This window comes from Pyrgilauda ruficollis, unplaced genomic scaffold, assembly GCF_017590135.1.
Source record: "Pyrgilauda ruficollis isolate IOZ18807 unplaced genomic scaffold, ASM1759013v1 scaffold116, whole genome shotgun sequence".
In the NCBI taxonomy this organism is placed as follows: domain Eukaryota; kingdom Metazoa; phylum Chordata; class Aves; order Passeriformes; family Passeridae; genus Pyrgilauda; species Pyrgilauda ruficollis.
The window spans coordinates 1281169-1302712 of record NW_024509877.1 but is presented as its reverse complement, the minus strand read 5'-3'; the positions used below and the strand labels follow the sequence as shown (position 1 = coordinate 1302712).

General features: G+C 38.7%; 1 protein-coding gene across 1 annotated transcript in view; it reads right to left on the bottom strand.

The window, feature by feature from the left end:
* The window catches only part of EPB41L4B (erythrocyte membrane protein band 4.1 like 4B), a 139175-nt gene that overhangs the window by 83169 nt on the left and 34462 nt on the right, over window positions 1–21544 (bottom strand). The window contains exons 5-17 of the mRNA XM_041483197.1: window positions 19190–19232; window positions 16889–16967; window positions 13525–13569; window positions 12748–12800; window positions 8580–8700; window positions 7841–7928; window positions 7208–7296; window positions 6896–6965; window positions 6554–6723; window positions 6341–6450; window positions 4286–4316; window positions 3770–3803; window positions 2719–2786 (exon numbers count right to left, since the gene is read on the bottom strand). Of these exons, the coding sequence (XP_041339131.1) occupies window positions 2719–2786; window positions 3770–3803; window positions 4286–4316; window positions 6341–6450; window positions 6554–6723; window positions 6896–6965; window positions 7208–7296; window positions 7841–7928; window positions 8580–8700; window positions 12748–12800; window positions 13525–13569; window positions 16889–16967; window positions 19190–19232 (1001 nt within the window). The remainder of the gene's footprint in view (window positions 1–2718; window positions 2787–3769; window positions 3804–4285; window positions 4317–6340; window positions 6451–6553; window positions 6724–6895; window positions 6966–7207; window positions 7297–7840; window positions 7929–8579; window positions 8701–12747; window positions 12801–13524; window positions 13570–16888; window positions 16968–19189; window positions 19233–21544) is intronic.

Genomic DNA, 21544 nt, shown 5'->3' with positions numbered 1-21544 from the left:
AGGGGTGGGGTGGGGGGAAGGAGGAGGAGGCTACAGGAAAACTAAATTTGTACAACAACCAAGTAAAATAAAACATATCATGCAAAACGCTGAGCTCATGACAGTACATCCTTAAAGTGCAAAGGGTTAAGAAAGGCAATCCTATTATGAATGAAAATTGCTCTGTAGCTGTTGCCATTCCTTTGGCACTGGTGCAGTTAATTAACACTAAAGCAGCCTGTAATTTACAGAGTTGCATTTTCTTAAGAACACACCCAGTCTACAGTTAATACAGGTAATTCTCTGAGACTTGCAAAAGTACTACAAGGAAAATATCTTTTTCCTTAGTTGTTCATTTCTTATTGCTGCTTAGATACTAACTTCAACCATTCCTACAGTGTCCCCTGAATCATTGCAGCGGAGTGGGGAATAAATAAAACAACGATTTTGAACACTATGTAGGAAACCACAACATTTAACATTACCTTATTACCAAATTGAAGCTGCAATTATTATATATACGGAAGAAATTCTTTTCTGTGAGGGTGGTGAGGCACTGAAACAGGTTGCACATAGAAGCTGTGGATGCTCCATTCCTGGAAGTGTGCAAAGCCAGGTTGGATAGAGCTTTAGGCCACCTGGTCTAGTGGAAGGTGTCCCTGGCCATGGCAGGGGGTTGGAACCAGATGATCTTTAAGGTCTCTTCCAACCCAAGACAGACATTCTATGATTCTGGTAAGTTTTTTTATAGTAGCAGAAACACAGGCAAGGTTTAGATTTTACCTTTTTTTTTTTTTAGATATATTCTAAAGTTATATAATGACAGCTGTTAATTGGAATTTTTTTTTCAGAAGGTTAAATATTAAGCTAACTGCAAACAATTTCACTGAAAGAATCTGCAAACAATTTCAGTGAAAGAATTTTACTAAGAAAACTGAGACACAATTCCACATACTATTTCACAAATTATTCAACAAAAGCTCCATATATAACACATATTACACAGGTCATTTCATTTCAGCCCATGCCTATTCCAGACTCTCATGCACAGCAGAAAGAATTTTATGCATCTGTAGTTGTGATCTCAAGTTCACAGTCGAATGGAATAAGCTTTTTCAAATCAAGCTGTCCAAGATCTTAAATATCCAATTATTTCACTTCGACTCCAATTTAGAATAACTTGAAACTTCCACTCCAACCACACATTTAAATGCTTCTACCTGAATGGGACAAAAATTCTGAGCACCTTTTCTACCAAGCTTCTATGACTGAGCTTTTAAGTATGGGTTGTTTTTTTTTTTCAGCCTTACAAGCCTTGCTATAAAAAAGCCATTGTTCATATTTCACTGACCTTAGTCTTTGCCCAGGCAGTGGAGGGGCTCAAGGGGGAGGTTGTCTACACACACTACAATACATTATTGTGCTTATTTCAATATTCACTCTGCTCCAGGGTGAACTATTTGGCTTTAAAATGTCACGGACTGGTATCGTAAGTGATGAAATCTTTAGGAAAATTTCAGCAAAACCTCAAATGATTTATAAAATCATTAGGCTCTCTCGGCAGCCACTCTTTCATAATGTGAAACTGTACATTTTAAAGAGCTCATAATAAACTGGATAATGAAACCCTAAAACCAGGAAGACTCCTGAGCCTGAAATACAGGCAAAGTTCATTACACAACTTCAAGTCTCCTGTTTCTAACACAAATTTAATATCTGCTTTACTGCTGTGCACTAGGAATTTCGAGATGACAATGACTGTCTGCTTCTCTGCCTAGTATTTCTAATAATGTACTTGCCCTTTTCCTGCATTCTCAGACTCAAACTCACACCAAATTGTCTTTTCATCCATTTTAAACTCAGCCTCATCCCCAGAGCCTGCCCACACTAAAACCAAAGTCTACCTATCGTGATCTAAGAATACAAATGTTAGATAAGGAGAAACAAAGATTAGGGTATTGGTATTTTTCACTGAAGACAGTAGCTATTTGTCTAAAAAACTGAGTCATCTAAAAAGGTTACATTTTATTAGGATAAAAAAGTGGCTGGTTTTTATCATGTGTACATGTATAGACACATATCCACCAGCAGGTGCATGCCTTCACCGTGCATTCCACCAGGTGGGTCTTAATTGGACTGAATTTCTTCCAAAATTTCTTTTCACTCAATGTCTCTCATCACTAGTTACAAACAAAAAAGTATGGGAGAAGATAGCACAACAGCACGTGCAGGAATGTTTTTGTGAAACGTTTCTCAAAAACTCAGTGCTGTAATTTTACTCATTATCTGTAATGTTCTTGATAAATTGTTCCAAGTACTTGTCATTTTTTCATATACATTTCTGCAAAAGATGAAAATAGTGCTCCACTGCAAGAATATAATTATTAATAACTTAACTTTACACTAAAATGAGTTTCTTCTCTGTCTTAGGAAATTAAATACAAAACAATACTGATTGATTTGCAATTAAGTTACAGAGCAGCTCCCTATCCAACATACTCCCTACAGGAGATCACTAACATTCTATTTTAAATTTTGAATTAGAAATCAACTAGAAAAAAAATCATATTCCAAAGCAAAACTTTGAAGTTATTTAATACTGTCTCTATATCCCATACTTCTAACTTTTGTTTGCTTTTCATGTGCAGAGAACTGCCCAACAGGGCCACCAAAGCTTCATACCAAGTAACACAAAGAAAGAAGTAATCATCTTTTCTTCACAAAGGGAAGATTGCTTACCTTACATTCACAGGTGTGTGTGGATGCCAGTGTGGCTGAGCAGGATGTATATTAGGATGATAGGGGGGCTGCAAATGGAAACATTGAACCTGGTTAATGAAATCATATTAAAGCTCCCTATTAGCTTTTATTTTCCTAGTGAACCCTAGAAACCTTAATGCTTCTGACCTTCTCCCATGTTATTGAGCACATAGGTGAAGCCTCTTGGTGCTGAGCCTGCTCATTAGGACACACTCATGGGACAATGCAAAGAAAATTGCTCTCCTGTTTGACAGACAACCTGGCACATCTAGTGCTTCTCATAGAAAGCACATCAAAAAATGTCAACTTTGATCAAAGGTGGAGTGTAAGAAAGGTTATAAGAGCAGGCTTCAGGAGGTCTCCTGTCTTTGGTGATAGGACTTCCTTCTTATATCCACAAGATCTTGAAGAAAAACAGGAAAACAAAATCACTGGTGAGAGTTTTAATAAAAAATGTTAAGACTAAGTTCTCATGCACATACAGAGTTTGGAAGCTTGCTTTTTCTCAGTACCTACTGACTGTCATGTCAGCAGCACAGATGAAAACCAGGTAATGTTTTCCCTGGAGTGTGTAAAAAAAAAACCCCAACAAGCATTTGACCAGCAGGGAACTCTGTAAGTGTTGTGATGAGGGAGGTAATTGCAACTTTGAAATTGTCACGATCACCTACTGTGAGAGGCTGCTCTAGACAAAAGCTTGCTCACAGAGCAGTCTCCTGGGGCCCATCACATTCACAGTCTCAAAGGCTTTAACTTGCACAGAAAGAAAAGGAAGGGAAAGAAGATGGCAAATGGAGTGTACTGAGCTTGCAGAGCATCCAAGAACACAGGGGGAAAAAAGAGAAAACTCCTTAGCCCCAGTATGGTGCTGTTTATTTCTGACCCATCAGAAAATCTCACCCGAGAGTAAGGAAAGGGGAGCAAAACAGCTCCCAGTACAAAACAGCTCCCACTACAAACTATAAAGAGCAACATTTACCATAAAATATGGAAATGACCACATTTTCCTCTGTAATTGGTATGCTCTTACCTGATAGTTATGGACTTCAGGAGTATTTTTAGCACTAAGAGAGAAAAAAAATGTCCTTTTATTTAATCAGTACATCTACATCACAATGTTTTTTAGTTCAGGGAAGTACTACAGAGAAGTAAAGTTCATATTCTTAAGGCCATCATTATTTTATTCAAGATATACACCATAGCAGCTACCATGTGAAAGAGGGGTGTAAAATTTGTTTCTTTGCCTAGATTTAAAAAACATGAACAAATTATGCTTGATAAGGTATCATAAGAGCAGTGAGCAAAAAGGAAGTATGTTTTACTTTAGTCTGATTCCATATATAAAAATAATAGAAGAAATAGATTAAACAGTGGTAGTAGACAGGCCCTAAGAAGAATATGGTGATGCATAATGAGACAGGCCAAAATAAATCATGCCACACAAGATAATCTGTTTCTACAAATCTTAAAGCAGGTATTGTCTTCAGAATCCTTTTAGCCTGAGAACAGCAACTGAGAGGTAGAAAAAAGTTGGGCAGTCACTTACCACAGTTGTGCTGCTTTCACAGGATTGTTTGCTTAAAAAGAAACAAACACAAAAATCTTAAGTGAAATATCAGCTATTTTGCAGCTCTTGTTGGCTAAAGTGAATCCTTATACAGAATATTTGCACAGAAGTGTCTAAATTTCAAGTGCAGCCCTGTGCTTTCTAGTAATCCTGTGCAACATCATAAAGTATGAGGCAGACACAAATCTCCCTCTGGTCCTGCAAGAGTGAAAGCTCTTTAGAGATGACAGCAGGCAAGCATATTCTTCCCAAATGCAGAAGGATGGCAGAGTATGTTCTGCACAACCAGAACACTTTTTTCCACACCTTACTGTAGTACCATGCCGATACCATCAAGTCCATTGGGAATCAGAAACTACCCCTTGCAGAAATTTTCACTATCTTACAGAAACCAGATTATTCACAAAGCTGGTAATGGCCTGTGTCTTACTGCAGGGAACAATGTAGCCAAAATAGGTCATCAGTTGGGAATCCTGGGAGGCGCTGAGTAATCTTGAGTAACAAGGTCTTGGCCCCTGCTTTGGACAGGCTGGAAAGAATGGTGAAGGTGGCAGCTGAGTAACTGGGGTATATCATCTCTTTTTCATGACTGCATGTATTTCAAGAGAACTGAAAAACTTCTCAGAGAGAAAGTGAAAATCCCACTGACTGCTGAATGCAGGAAGTTAATGACACACTGCAGAAGTCTCAAAAGTGACAGAGCTAGGAGAGAATCCAACCCTTGTGGGCTGCATTTAGGTACAGGGCTTGATGGCCAAAAGATGCATGAAAGACAACAACCTACAGGGAGGTTTTTGCATTAACTTAACAAACATGCTCTTGAGCTCTCTAGAAGGCAATCACTTGGGTGTGAAAGAAGTTCTGACTGGCTGCAATGGACAGAGAACATAATTAAGCATAAGCAATACATTCTTTTTTCTGCCTCTATCTCACAGGCATAAGTTCAGAAGCACTGAGACTCAAGGCAAAACCTGCAGGTCTCTCAGATTATGTTACAGCAAGAATTAAATTTAAAGAATTAATTCTTCCACTTATAAAATGACTCACACTATATAGTTGCCTCTCAGGTCTCATATAACAGCATCTCACAGATTTATTAAATTTGCATTTCAGTTAAACAAACTCCTTCCATGTATTAAGGAAGGAAGCAGGAGAAAGAGTTACAGCCTCTAGAAAGCATGCATGCTTGTTACCCCTTCTCCCCCAACTATAAATAAGATAAAAATGTCCCCATAGTACCACAAGGGCTGCTCATGGAACTGCAGTTTATATTCTGGGAATGCAAATGAGTGCAAAGACATTCTAAGGGAATCTCATCTCACACTACTGTGTTCAGCAGCCTTGCTCCATACGACAACTACAGCTGCAGGTTCAAGTAATACAGAATTTGGAGAGGGTTACCCTGCAGTGCTCCTTCCTAGGTTTTTCTACATGGAACAAAAAGCTCAAGTTTTTAAGGACAAATTACAAAATCACAAGGGAAATGACTTCCTTGTCATTCCATTTAAATTCAGCACATCTCAATTCCCAGGGCAAGCTAGTTAAGGTCAGAGTCTGGACAGGTGAATAACATGTCATAACAGTCAGGAAAGCCACAACAACTGCATAAGGAGACTACCCAATAACCCTAAAATTGTCTGTCCAGATAAACAAATAAGTGAGGCTTTTGGACACTGTTCCACCCCACATGACACAAGCAATTCTTAAAAAAAAACATTACATGCTTTGCCTTAATGGGTTTTCTGCAACTTTTCTTTCCTCCTCAATAGAGCAACAAAAGAAACCACAGGTACCTCCTCCATAGATGGGGGCGGAAGAATTAATTGTAGATAGAGATTAAAAACAGAAGAGGGAAACAACGAGCTGTGGCAAAAAAAAAACCTCCATGCACGTTGTGATTTTTTAGGTGATCTGATATACTCTTCTTTTTATAATGTGGTACAGATGTCATTACAGATTGTAATGTGACATTTATAGGATTTAAAGGGACACCTGCATGAGCGGCTCAGTGCACAGATGTCTAAAAACACTTACCCTTATAAGTGGAATGCCTCCGAGAAGGGTATCTCTTGCTGGGCCTTCTTTCAAATGTACTAGTTCTGCGTAATCTCGTCCCGTGTGTTGCTTGATATTCTGTCCTCCCACTTGAAACACAGAAATAAACAAAGTAAACTGCTGCCTTCTGCTGGAAGCTGTACCTGCTCCTTTGTATAAAGATAAATATATTGCTGTTACTTCACTAAATACCTGAATCTGAAGCGTGATCCCAGCCTTATGAAGTCGGATCTACTAGATTTACTATTTGCTGGGGCTCGCAATCTGAAGAAAGCGTGGTGCTCCACCGCACACTTCCACAAATGTTTGCACGTTTTGGCACTGTCTAACCGGAAAACAAATGTGTGCTCTTGCTCTCTGCCCTAAATGCAGAAACAAAAGCTTTGGAAGTTGGCATGCATGATATTAGTTATTGTCCTTGGTAGGAGAAACACAGCCTGGGCCAACAGTGTGCTGAGCCTCCCTTGTGTTCTCTCCAGCCTGAGCACACACCACACTTTGTTGGATCAGGCTCAAGTAAGGGAAGGAAGTTACCTGTTCATCATCTTCTACAACCACAAGCGTTAGTTTGCTCTTTTTGAAGTCCATTTTTGTGATTTTAGGCCTAAACACAAGAATCGAAAAAGAACAGAATTAAAATAATATTAAAATAATGTTATTTCTACAACTATTTCACATTTAAGAGTGGTACTTCTAACCAGGCCAATCCACCTTCAGATTTAACCTTCAGATTTTAAACTTTGTAGATTCAATTATAAATTACAAAATACAGTCAAGATCCCATTATGCAAAGAAGAAAGATTTCAGCATTTTAACAAAAAGGAATATAACACAAAAGCAGATTACCAAAAGAATAAGCCTATTTTGTTGGCTCCTTCAAAGATCAATATGCCTGTTGGTGTCAGTCCAAGAGCATATTCACAACCATCTCTTCCCTGCAAGCAAGCACAGAATAAATAATGAATCTGCCGTGAGCGGTGTAAATTTTAATACAGTAGTATTGCAAAATCCATATGTCTTAAACTAAACAATATAGTTGCCATTACAGAGCAGAAGAATATGCATCTGTATTGGGTGCAAAGTGGCATATTTTGGCAATAGGAGGCTGCAGGGTACCCATTGTGGGAGGAGGCCATGTGCTGCTCAAAGAGGCTCTGAGAAGCATGGAGATGGACCCACACCAACACTGCATCCAGGGCAGCCCACACCTCACCTCACCTGTTTAAGAGCAGGCAGTTCCTGCCAGGGGAACGAGACACAACAGGAAGAAACTGAGGGACACAGGAGAAGGCATGTGGAAAGGGATGCTGTGGGAGCCCAGAGAAGCACCCTTGGGAGGGGTGCTCCAGGTGGGAATGACTTCTGAGGGACCACGGTCCATGGGACAGCCCAGACCATAACAAGGACACTCCTCAGGGACTGACCCACGCCAGGGCAGGGACCTTACACTGATAAAATAAAACATCACATGGATCTTACCTTAACTACATGCATATCTACACCATACATTTCTAGCCATTTAGCTTTGTTCAAGTAGCACAATTCAGCCTGCGCCGGGCTCTTTCCCCTATGAACATAAAATTCATACTTCATGGTAAAAAAAAATTTGCCTGCTTTAAATGCTTTCAGATTCATTCCCCTAACCCTTTTTTTTGAGTCCTCAATCTTAATGACACTAAATGGTATTTCAAGCTTAGCTTATGTTTTACCCTCTTCCCTCCAAATGAAAATAAAACAGAGGACTGAAAATGCAAAAAGGTCTAAAATTGCCAATAAGGATGAAAGCATAGGTAACAAAGGTTACTAAACAAACCTTTAAAGCTTGTTTAGTAACAAAGCATCACTAAAATATACCATATTTATTAACAAAATACAGGAAAATGAGTTTGCTACAACCCTGAACATAAAATTTATGTTTGAATGAAAGAAGGGGAGAAAGAGAAAGAGATTTATTTCCAACAGAAACAGGAAAAAGACCTCGCTCCTTAAATTGTTACAAAATAATCTAAAGACAAACCATTAAAAAATTAAAACTCACCCCACCAACCTTCCCTAAATTACTGCCTGCCATTTCTAGGGAAGGAGAGGGCTCAAAGCCTTTTTACAATACTTCTCCACTGACAAGCATAATCCCCATCTCATGCCTGTTGAAAGGATTTGACTTTGGAGAAGAAGAAAACCTGTTGCTAGAGACCCCACTCCCACACAGGTACTCTACCTGCACTCTTTCCATTTCTGAAAAATGTCAAATTCCATTGCTTCAGTCTGGTTTGGTGCAAATCTGAATTCAGACACGAGCTCTGGTGTGTGCTCAGGGTGCTCACACTCTCCCAACTCAGCTGAAATCAATCAATTGAGAAATGAAAAATATAAAGATCTTGAGATGACCAGAAATATTTAATTCCATTATCCCCAAAAAGACAAGGATAGTTTGCAAGCTCCTAAGCATGTTGCAGAATGCTTTAACACCCCATCCTCCCACTCCCAGCCCCAGTAAATTCAAGCCAGATTTCACAGCAGAAGTCAGATAAATGCATTTGCAGGAGCAGATTAAGGTTGTGGTACAGAATTCTGACATTCAGGAATGTTATGACTGAACCAACACAACTAAAGCTGCTTCTCAGGATTTTAAAGCACTTATAGGAAATAAAGTTTCTATTAAAAACAATCATCAATGCATCTTCTGTTTTAAAAGAGGTGACTTTGAAACTTCCTCTCATTGCACACTTTTCCCTAACCATTCCCATTCTATCGCACACTTTGTTATTTGTCCCAGTTTAGGACAAATTTAGGAGTTATGTTTCTGTTCATGTCAAAACATGAAGGGAATACCTAGTCTCATTAAACCAATGATAAAGCTGTGTGGTTTTTTAATCACAGTGGTGGTGTAATATTCAGATTAATAGTTTTAAGGGAAAAAATGCTGAAACATTGACATAATTAAGGTGTCACTTTCTACTTACACGCTTAGGCTCTGGTGTTTTCTAGGAGCAGAATACTTTCCAACTCCACTGAGCTCAGCAGGAGATGCAAGTGCTGAGGTTTTCAGTGACTGTCACCCTTAACTGCCTTGTGTCTGTGACAGCTTTGCCCCTGGAGCCTCTCAGCTGTACTCAGAGGCTGCAGCATCGCTGCCTCAGGACTGTGTGGCAAGCATCGGTGGAAAAATACACTCTTCAGCAATACCATGTGTCACCTGACAAACGATGGGATTCCCAACCAGGCCTTTGTCAGTCAGCGTTCCTTAACTGTTTACTACTCTTCCTACTACTACCAAAATAAAAATAAAAATGAAAAAGCATAGAGGGAAATGAAATCCCTTGAAGAAAACAGTTTTTTTCCTTCAAGGCGCTTTTACACTTAACAGCTGTAAAAATTTCAGTCACAGCCAGACTTCAAAAATACTTAACAGGATCCATCAGTAGATAGGAAGATACATTCAAAATCCAATCTGTTGGCTGATAACACCTACTGGGTAGTTTTGAGAACTTGAGCTTTGCTGAAACATTTAGCAGTCCTGAGCATAATAAAGAGATTGAGTTCATTGGTCTTCATTTTTAATTACTGTCTCACACACATTTTTTTCTCTCAACAGTAATCTTCCATAGTGAGTTACAGTATTCTTATCTCTGTTAAAGAAAAGGACATACAGATATCTCAGCTTCGTGGCTGTTTCATCAAAGCTGGAAGCCTATTTAACACAGATATTAAGAATTACTGGCACTCCAGTCTCCAGTATACAAGAGGGAGCTACAGCAAAAACACATTAGCAAGGAGGACTTCAAGGGGAGAGAAAAAGGTAAGGATCTGAAGTTTGATGTGTTGCCAACCATCTAGGAAAAACATGGGAGATTTCTCTACTGCTTAAGTGAGAGAGAAGGTGGGAACAAAGGCTGACTGTGCTGTAAAAAGGATGTGTAAGGATGAGAAGAATCATAAGCTTGCAGGACAGAAGACACACAGAGAGGCTCAGCAGCACTAATATTTTGAGATGCAAGGGCATAGCAGAAGACCCATCTCTTCCTTTTTGTCTTCAAAACATGCTTTGGCATGCCCCTTCTTGGCCCTTTTTTGGGGGGGTGGGTGGAAGGTGGGGCAGACGTTACATAACGCATGCATATACATTATCTCTGTTCTTCAAAAAATAACCTGGGGGACATTTTCGAAAGGATGTTTCCCATAAAGTTTTTGAAAACTCAAAAAGTATATTTATTTTTAAATATATAGCTGATTCTATTATACAGAGGGAAAAAAAGTTTGCAGTATTCCATGAAGAGGTCTTATGATTAGAACTGAAAATTGGAGATGTGAGAAAATGTTCTCCTTTTCAATATAATTAGCAGCTTCAAAAGTATATCTGGTTAAACACTAAGACCATACAATACTAATGATGCAGTTAAAAACTAACTGTAACAGTGAGAACTCAAGTTTGATGACAACATTTCCACAGATAATCCCTAAGTGAAGCATAATATTACCTACCTGCTTCATATGTTACCCCATACTACAAACCAATGTTACTTGTTACAGAATTTCTTTCATGGGATTGGCAACAAATCAACAATTTATGTTTGAAAGATGATTCACCAAAAAACAAAAACAACAAAAAAATCCAACCCCAAAAAAACCCCGAAACTTGGAAACTGCTATTGGAAACCAAGAACTACTTTAACAGAAAACTCCCTAAATAAAAGAGAGGCATGTATGAAATGTAAAGCTTATGTAAAGTCTTTGTAAAAAGACTTTTTTTTCAGAGGGCTCAGACTACCAATGCCTGAATAGCAATTCATAACTTTTTCCTCACTCTTAGGAAAAAGCACACTAAGGAGCAAGACTCCATTTTACAAGGAAAATGTAACCACTGAGGAGGGAATAATCAACATTTGTTTATACTTTTCTGCTTAATTATGTTTCTAGTGTCCAAATGTAGCAAACTTTACACCAAAAATGTTTATTATTATGTATGTCAGCAAAGACAATGCACGAGTTGCAATAATGAAATAATTTTGGACAAATTTATTGCGATGATGTCAAAATAGTGGAAAACTGAAACTGAAAAACAAGACAGCAAAAAATTGTAAAAGTGTATTCCCACAGACAACATCAAAGAGTATTAGTTTTGGTAGATAGCTGGGCACATCATAAACATGATGGACAGCTATTGTATTGCATTTACACAGTAATCACAGGTGTCAGCTGCTACCCAAAATGTTGAGGCATCAACCTATTATTGTTTGCTTGGTGCTCTTTGCTTGGACCAGAGGTGAGGCTACTGGAGTTTTTATCTGTGGAAACGTTAAGCAACAAATCAAATCTGGGCTCCACATTTCCTTCACCTCAACAAGACAAAAAGAGTCTGCCTTGAGCAGTTCTTTGCACACCTGACAATCACAGTTGTGGCAACTGGTGCAGTAAAACAATCCACTGCCTTAAGATTTACACCTGCTGCTACTTGGAACTGAATTCCCAGTTTTGCCTGTCAAGTCCATCAAGAACCACTGAGTTACTTCCACTGTTGTATTAAAATAAGCAACTCTGCTCAAGCTCTCTGTGTGCCATGGCCCAACCACCAATGAGACATGAAGAGAATTTATTGCTGCTGATATGCTTAAAATGGTCAAGCTCACTGCACTTTCTTTTACAAAAAAATGAATTTGATTTAAGCTTCATTACAATAATTTCCTCCCCATCTGCAAAACAAATTACTTGAAATGGAACAAATATTTATTTATTAACAAATTAACATGCTTGCAGCAACAAAAAAACCACATTGTCCTACAATAATGTAATGAAACCCAGTGTACTGGAATTGCTTTTACATAACGAAATCCGTGCTCCTGCCACAGAAGTGACCTTAGTTCTTACCCTCCCATGTAATTCTCTCCTCTCCAGTACCTGCCACTCCCTCCCTCCTGCCCTGTAACCATCTCCTGAGTCACCCACTGTGGAGGCTTCCTCTCCCAGGCACTGTTCAGGCAGCAGGAAGCCCAAATTCACAGGCACCCACCTCCAACTAACTGTGTGAAGGGCCAGCTGGCTCTTCAGGCTCAAGTGGTAACACTTGTACATGCACCACAGCTTTTCCCGCAGTTGGGAGCTATTTTGGGTCCTTCTTCCCTGTTCAGCCCTGGGTTTCCATCAAACTTTTGTCTAGCCATGCTTTAGAGTCTTCCCCCCCAGATCAGGTGTGCTGATATTGGCTAACGTAGTTCAGAAGTTACGAACAGAGGTACATCAGGAAAGTGATCTCCCTAAAATTCTTCTCCTGAGGTAAAATAATGGCATTTATATCTGATCAGTGAGAATGCATTAGTACCAGAGGAAAAGAAACCAGTGAGTGAGTTTTCTAATAAATTAGGACAAACCACTTTCAAAAGACAGCATACCTTGAAGACACAGAGCTGCTAGTTCAACAGCAGTTTCGTATGGGCATTTCAATCTTAAAAACAAAACAAAAAAACAAAACTATAAAAACCATTCTCTTGTCAGTGAATTTCTCTTGCAATAAAGCTAAAAAAGAAGCCTGATACAAAAACTGGAAACATTAACTTCCACAAACTACTAATGCTATGAAACATCTACAATTAATTGTTACTTGTATATGTTTATTTGATACAAATGTATCTAAGTTGGTACATTCTGATTAGCATTAAACATGATACACTTCACCATAAAACAAGTTTGAACTAACAGAGAAAACACTAAATCAACTAAGGAACTATTTTTGCTTTAACGCTGTATTTTAGAATATATGGGTTTGAGTTTTTTTTTTCCTGTAATTTAAAAAAAAAAAGGTGCAGGTGTAAATGAATATTGGTCAGGGTAAGACTATAAAAACACAAAGTATTTTTTCAGAGTTGACCTGAACAAAAAGTGTTGCACTTCAACTTTCTCATCCTCTATTTCACCCACCATACTGAAAAAATGCAGCAGGCCCATGTTACATTTTCAAGTCAAAAACCCAGAACAGTTTTCACTCTCTTTAAACATTTCTGTTACCTCATCAATCCATCAAAATTATTACCCATTCTGTTTGTCAGTAATATAGTCATGATACACATAAAGTCCTATATGTCTGTATTCTAATGAAAAACAAAATGCGCTAGGATGTTAAATATTATCAATTCTTCAAATTACAGCTGCAAGTGTAAAAAGGTACTTACTTCCCTGAAAGAATGTCTTGCCGGAGCTGTAGTACAAACAGGTACCTGACAAATAAAAAATTCAGAAAGTCAAAAGTAATTACAGTGGCATCCTTCTAGTTCCACTGGCTGGAAGAATATCCCAATTCATTAAGTAGTAACTGCAATTTGTATAACTTGCTCTTTACCAAAAAAGGCCCTTTGCGATCACACGGATACACCCTACAAGCTTCAAAGCTCCCACAGTTTTCACTAAAATCAAAGAGAAGAACATTTTTTGTCGACTGGTTGTGTTCAGGACATTGTCCAAAGTCTTGCTGTTTAGGACGTGCTCTGTCTGAGCATACACCACAGCAACCTAAATGTTAGTAACACTCCAGTGTTCTCCTAAACTTGGGTCTTACCTAATTCAGGCAGGAATTGAACTACAGTATCTAGAAACAAAACACAGATAAAGGCATGTAGGCTTCAGGGCTGCCTTCTCAAACACAAATACAGAACATGGAAAAAGTCCAAATTGGGCAAAAGGAAAGCTTCATACCAAAATGTCACTTAAAAATAGCAAAGTTCTGAATAGAAGAATTCCATAGAGCTCACACAGTTATTTAATACTCCAAGTAGGAATTTACAGCCTTCACACTGCTGTAGTATTTTAAGCTGTTGCTTTGCTAATCTTCAGTTGTAGGCATGCTTCACTGACACCACTCAGAGCTGGGCTCTGAGGCATGCACAAGTGCCCTGGGTCATGCAAGGGGTGTGCAGAGGACAGGAAGGCAGAGGCAGGCTCTGCACTGCTCTGGACACTGTGGGGTGAGGCTTGCAAAGATGAGTGACTCAAGAGAAGAAAGCATGAAGCACTCCTGAGAGCCCAGTAAATGCAAACACAGACCTCTCCTGGCTTTACAAAGGATGGGTAAAGTGGGTTTTTTTTCATCACAGAGGATGTGCAGTGAACGTGGTGAAGGACAAATGGTTGGAATCAGACAAGGAAACAGAAATGGAAAGCAAGATTAAGATTTCTCATGATAACACTAGAGCAGAATCACATTTATCCATGTTAGCGCTTTGGTACATCCCTGATTCACATACTTGGCTAATACCTGACTGCCAATCAAATCTGGGTATTTGCATGTGTAGATTAAGGGTAGACAAGTACACATCCTGTTCTTATTGATAGCCCAGATGATTCACAATCCCATGAACTCTTCTAAACTTGCAAGAAGACTCTGGGCAGTGCACCTATCAGTTTCAGGGGGCTTGTGCAGTGCTGCAGCCCCGCTGTGGTGGGTATGGCTTACCCTTCTTCCTTTTCTGTGCACAGGCTGACAAACACTGGCATCTCAATTGTTGCTACTCCAAATCAGCAAGACAACTTGGAAAATTCTCCACAACACAAAGTACAGCACGTTCCTCTGTTTTTCTTCTAACTAAACTAACTGATCAGGTCGCACACAAGTGACAGATGATGTCTTCCAAAATGAACTGTATTTCTACTGTGTTATTAAACCAAAAAAAAAGAGCAGGTGAAGGGTGTTAATGCTTCCCAATAATGGGTTAATTATGAGAATATGATGTTTGTAGCTTCACTAGTTATTGAAGTCTACTAGAAAGCAGATCTCCTGAAGGAATTTTGAACACCTCCTACCTGGAAAGTTCACAGTTGCTGTTACGGATGATTTTTCTTCTACTTGGAATGATTTTAAGTATACAGTTATTAATCTTCACTTTTTACTCAACATGCTACATGGAAAATATGATCCAACTAGCATAAATACTCTTTAAAAAATCTCCATAAATCAAAGAATTAAAAATTTACGAACTATAAAATTCTTAAATTCAAAATTACTTCCCCCCAACCCCCCCAAAAAAAAGGCGCCCCAATTTTTCTTACACAGTTTCACAGTGGTCTCCTGTCAAGCTTATAATTAAAAGAAATTGTTCACAACACTGAATATTTAGCTGACTAAAGTGTTTTTCTAATTAAAATAGTCTTCTGAAATGTCACCTTTCAACAATAATTAGATCACAAGGCATCAGAGTTTAATACTTTCAGACAAAATGTCTTACTTGATCACAGCAATGATCACATAGCTCAGAAACCCAATTTCACTGTGACTAGGATCATATGCTTCAGAGCATTAAGCAAGAAATCTTGTGGTAGACAGTAATGCCATAATTTGACCACAGGGGAAATGTAATACTTATCAGACATGCACCCTGATGTATGAAGACTTGCATCAATTTCCAGAAAACACATATTATTCCCACTAATTTAACTGCATTTTCTCATTAGAGATGTCCATAAATCATCCAGATTTTTGGATTCTCTTAAGATCTCATACTTAGCTACATAAGTAGCAGGGATTTCTATAAGTTAATTATACATTCTATAGGAATATGCCTTTTTATTGAATTATCACTGCTGTACTAAATTGATAACAGATATTGAAGACCCATGTCTCTATCATGAGGTGGTGACAATTAGCCCTTTAATCTCGTCTCAGGCAGTGAAAAAAAACCATGGTCGGCACAGCAGACAGCGAGGGAGACAGGAATCATCTGCCTGCAGGCGTAAGTTTAATGTAAACATCACATGCACATGAACTACAACAATCAACCATCTTTAAACACCTTAGGCTGATTAGGAGTACACTGATTATTGCCAAGCAAATTAGAAGACACAGAAAGAGCCCTACGGTGAGAGGCAGAACAAAAGAAAAGATAAAATAACATTAAGATAGATGACTACTACACAGAAAAGACACAAAGTAAGCAGATACAAAAGATAAGTAAACCCTTTCCTACAGCTGCTCCTTTCCCAGCTTTCAGAATATCCTCTGAACCAAGGTGCTATGGATCCAACAAGGTACAGGTCCACAGAAAGAGCCCAGCAGACTGAAATGAAAGACTTTCAGATATTTGTAGAGTGACTTTATACAATGCCGGCTTTTGCTTCACAGAGAACCACAGGAAGCAGAAGTGATTCAATCAACTCTCATCCCAGAGCTCAAGCTGGCTATTCCCACAATTCTCTACCCTTGGTATCATTATTAAATCACCCCCAAGTCTCAGAGCAGGAGGAACAAAGCAGGGCACTGGCATTTTAGCAGGACATAATGGAAACCCCTCTCAGAGGATGGCAGCTATCACGAGCAGGTGTCTCCCAGCTGCAGCTTTCCCCACCCCACTCTGCCTTTCTTTGCCTACTTCAGAGCACCAGAACACAACATCTCCTGCACACCAACACGCTTGGAGAGGTCCATGAATGCTTTCTGGCAGCAAATAAAAAGCATGATGTTTCTCTGACAGCGGGAAAACACCTAAGAAGGCAGACAAAATGAGCACCCTTATGTGTTAAATCCCGTCAGCCACACACAGCTCCTACCTTGTAAACTCTTCGTGAAGGTTGTTCGGTTCTGACGAGTAGTACTTAATTCGAAAATGCAACGTGTACGGAGGTCCAACTGCACATGCAGAGATTTTAAATGGGGAAAAAAGGTTTATACTCCTTGCAGTCTTGCCAAGGCAAAACAGTCGCCACACCACCCCACAACCCAAGAAACCCAAAATTAATTACATTTTTCAGATTCGTCAGAGAAAATATTTAATGTTTTTTTTTAAATTTAAAAATGCATGCAATAAACAAAAAAATATAGATGATTACCATACTTTTTGATACTCAAGAATTCAAATTTATCAAGACAATAGTCCATTTGGCAAACACATTTTTTGTCCAAAGAGGGGTGCCTCAGAGCACACTGTGAATGACAGCCAATTCTAGGTATACTCCCTATTGCTGGACCCAGGGGGAAATGGAAGGAAGAGGGAAGGAGAGGGTGATGCTCCTTCTTACCAGGCACAAACACTACTCCAAAAAAAACACCTACCCAATAGATCAGCTTTCAATTCAATTTTCAGCAAAGTAATTTGAAAAGGTAAGATAAATAGAAAACTGGTAGAGAGAACTCTGGAAGGCACCCATGAATACAGAAAGCTAAAAAATTCCATGGGGTTTCAAGAATTGTGTTTCCTAAAGTCAGAAGGTGAATGCTACATTGGACTTCCCATGTAACATAGATAATAGGAAGTTATCCAGCTACCATGAAACTGTGACCAATGCATCGCTATCTGCCTAATCCTCATCTTCAGACCAGCTGCCTGCTGATGTATTAATTGATGGAAAAATTAATTTTCCTCACTTTTCTAGGGTCTTCTGTAACACCACATCAACAAGCAAACATATGCCTATTAATGATCCCTCTACTAAATGATATGCAGCTAAAAGTCAAATAATTAGAGCTTTGATTCCATCTCCATTGTAGCTCCTGTAAGTCAGGTTATAGCACCCTGAGCTCACAGCTCGGCACCACTGGTGAGGTCTGCAAAGGTGAGATAATGACTCGGAAAAGACAGCAGTGAGCAACATCCATCATGGAAGAGGAACTCTTCACAAAGCATCTGCTGAATTGAAGGCAAAGGAAAGTAACCTGTTGTGAGACAGACCTTTACAACACCCAACAAACTGCTTCTCCTCTCAGAGCCAGGACTGGCCAAATTATTTTTAAAACAGGCCCTTCACTCATTAAAAACAGACAAAAACATGCAACTAAATTGGCTGAAGGTGTTGCAGAATCACCGATTTTCCAGGACAAGGCTATTAGAGTAAGGCTGCAAATCAGCTAGTCACCTAAGGTAAAGCAGTCTGTGGTGTGATGAAAAGGGAAGAGAAAACCAAACAGCAAAAACCTTACCCACAGCAGCTATCTTCACCTGGATTCTAGCATGTGATACCCACACACCATGGCATGACAGAAACTATCCTAAAGGCCTTTGAAGAACTCCACTGGTAACAAAAATCATCTAGATACTTGGGTACTCATCAAAATGAAAGGCAAAGCACCACTGAAGCAATCAAGATCTATCTCTGTGAAGTCCTCCAAGGCAATCAACAATTTTCTTGAAAAACACATTTTAATCTCACAGAAGCCATGTCTTCATGGCCCATGACTGTTGCCAGCTGCAGCATCATAACAAAACATGTCAATGCCAATGGCTGTACTGTACTCAAGCCTGCAACTGGATTATCAAAAATCCAGGAGCTACTTCCCTGCCCTAGACAATTTTCACAGAAAACACAATCCACCAACCCCTCCATCCAAAACTACCTTTGATGAAACGGCAGCTATTTCAAAACTACATTTGACAAAACAGCAGCTATTTCTGCTAATTTAACTCCTAAAATAATAATAATCTAAAAAAAAAAAAAAAAAAAAAAAAAAAAAAAAAAAAAAAAGTTAATAATTACACAATGAAGTATTTTCCATTCACGCTCTGAAAGAAATTGCAGGATATCTGTTGTGGATCAGAAGCAGTGACAGGAACCGCGATCTGTGTCCAGGCAACCCAATTTCACAGATCAGACTGAAATTACCTGGCAACCTACTCTGCCTTAGACAAACAGCAAAGGTTTAACAAAGGGCTTCTGAAGGCTGGGCTACTGCTTAATAAGTGCTCCTGCCTTTAGACATAATATAGTCAGCCAATTACCCATTAAATTAAAACTATTTTCTAAGGAATATTTATTCCATTAAAGGCCATATTTAAACATTCTCTATCAGGTTCTAATACACTAAATTCAAATTCTTTAGGAAGTAACAAAATAAACAGGCAGAGACACAGTACTTACTTTTTATTTGCTTCTTAATGAATTTTGAATGGTCCAACCAGTGCTAAAAAAAAGAAAATCCACACTTAGGAGCAGTTCCATTTCAAGATTTTTTTGACTCCATAAACTGATTACAATAAAATTTAACAGATAAAAATCTCTTATAAGAAAATATTGCCATATTTATTTTCTAAACTTCTGCATATTGGTGAAAGTGCTTATTGGCACGTTTAATAACTTCCCTTCTTCCACATGAGAAAGCTTGATTTTTAAATTCTCATCAGTACTGCCAGGGAAGCCACTCTTCCAGAGAAGGAGCTTCAAAATGCAAGGCCACAAAGCAGTGGTGTGTAAGGAAGGCGCCCTTTCGCCCCAAACCCCTGAGTTTCAGCCTCCTTTGAACCTCTGTTTGATGGAGACCCTTCAGAGCCTGTACTATCCTGCCTTCCACTGCCCCATAGACAAGTTTTTTCAAGGTAAGGAAAGAGACTTAACCCCACTAAAAGCATTTGGGAAACACTGATGTATATCCCACCCCTTCCTTTTTAAATTAACTCAGCAGATCTGGAATAGTGCAACAACGATGACAAAAACATGATTCCCAGCAAAGTTTACACACCCTCTTGTCACTGTAAGTTGCACCTACAGAAAGGCAGCAATAAACACAAGCTAGTGTAAATTTAGCTTAAATCTTTTAGAGTCTCTGCTCAATGTCCTACAGAAGGCTGAAATCTTATTTGAATCACCTCCATGTAAACGCTTCTGTCATACAAAGTGGTAAGAGAGTTTTGGATTTCTTTGAAATAAGTGGTTTTCTATCTTTAAATCTATTTTAAAATTATAAACTAGGTACTGTGAAACAAAATCTCAGGAATAAAACCCTCTTCCTTCTTGCTATTAAATAATTAATGTTTTCAGAAAAAGGATAACCTTTCAATGACTACTTATTGTTACACCACCACTATGCTACTATGGCTGAATAAATGTGCAAAATTATTTGTTGTCTAGTAATACTGGTATTTATTTACTATGTTCTAAACCAAGGCAAAAATTTATCACAGATGCATACAGATCAAAAGTCTGTCAGCTTACGACCCTTAAGGTAAATAAATCTCACAAGAGGAAGAAAGAGAAATGGAACAATGACTCTGAAGGTGATTTTATTTGCAAGAGACTTGCAAGACTCCCTTAGGTGAGGCTGCCAAGAAATCAATTCTTGTAATCCCTAATCTGGTAGAAATCTCTACCAGAATGGAAATAAAACATTACAGCTCATATAAACACATTCCTTAGACTTGCAAGTAATTCACTTTGTCTCTATTTTGCTCTCTTATGAAAAATTACAGCTTTGTGAAATCTCAAATTTTTGAGAAAGAAAAAAATATCAACATTTGCCTTTTTTCTTTTTTTAACTGAAATTATATAAGTCTGTTACTTTCATAGCTCCAGGGCAGATAAATTTTTTAGTCTTCAAATACCTAGCTATGAAAATGTCTTTCTATTCAATATTTATTTTGGCTAAAGAAAAGCCCCTCAAAGACAAATATAATTAATGCATTAAAAGAAAAGTTTAGCTTCATGTAAAAAGCATCTATAATACATGCCAAAAACTCCTGTTAGTACCATGTACTGGAACAAGCACTGAACAACCTGAACTGTAATAATTCCAATGAAAAAACAGCTGATAGTCCCTTTTCTTGGCATGTGGTCTTTAAGGTACATTAAAGCTCAAATAAGAGTAAGTTTCAAACTGATTATTTGCAAGTGCAAATACTTCAAATAATGGTTAAAAAATACTTAAAAAGACTCCAGGAACTACTTGTGCAGACCATTAACTGAGACTACAGCTTAGGAAGCCATCATCACTCTCTGTACCTAAGCAGGCAGAGGCAGACGGCTCCACAAGATAAAGCACAGCAAGCATTAAAGTCACCTCTCTTCAGAAGCAACAGCGAGCTGCTGTTTTACCCCCATCCTGCACTACACATTAAGTGTGTGATGTGCCACCACACAGATCATAAATACATGGCAGAGGTAGGGCATGGACTGGCAGTATTATTGGCCCAGAGCTCCCAGACCTGGAAGTTTTCATGCAGATTTATGAACCAACTGCAATTTCAGAGTCAGATATTTTGTGCAATTTCTGTGAAAATCAGGCTGAATTTTAACACTTTGCCTCAGATAATGTCAGAGGGCTTCTTCACACTGCGTACCACACCAGCCTTCCAAATGTCCCTCTCAGCTGAAAAAAATCAAAGCATTCCAGCTAAAGCCTAAAATAGGTTTGGGCTTGGCTACATACTGCTTGCTGACTCAATTAGAGGGAAGTGAAAGCAATGAATTTGGAAATCTCACTAGGAAGCTGAATAAAACCAG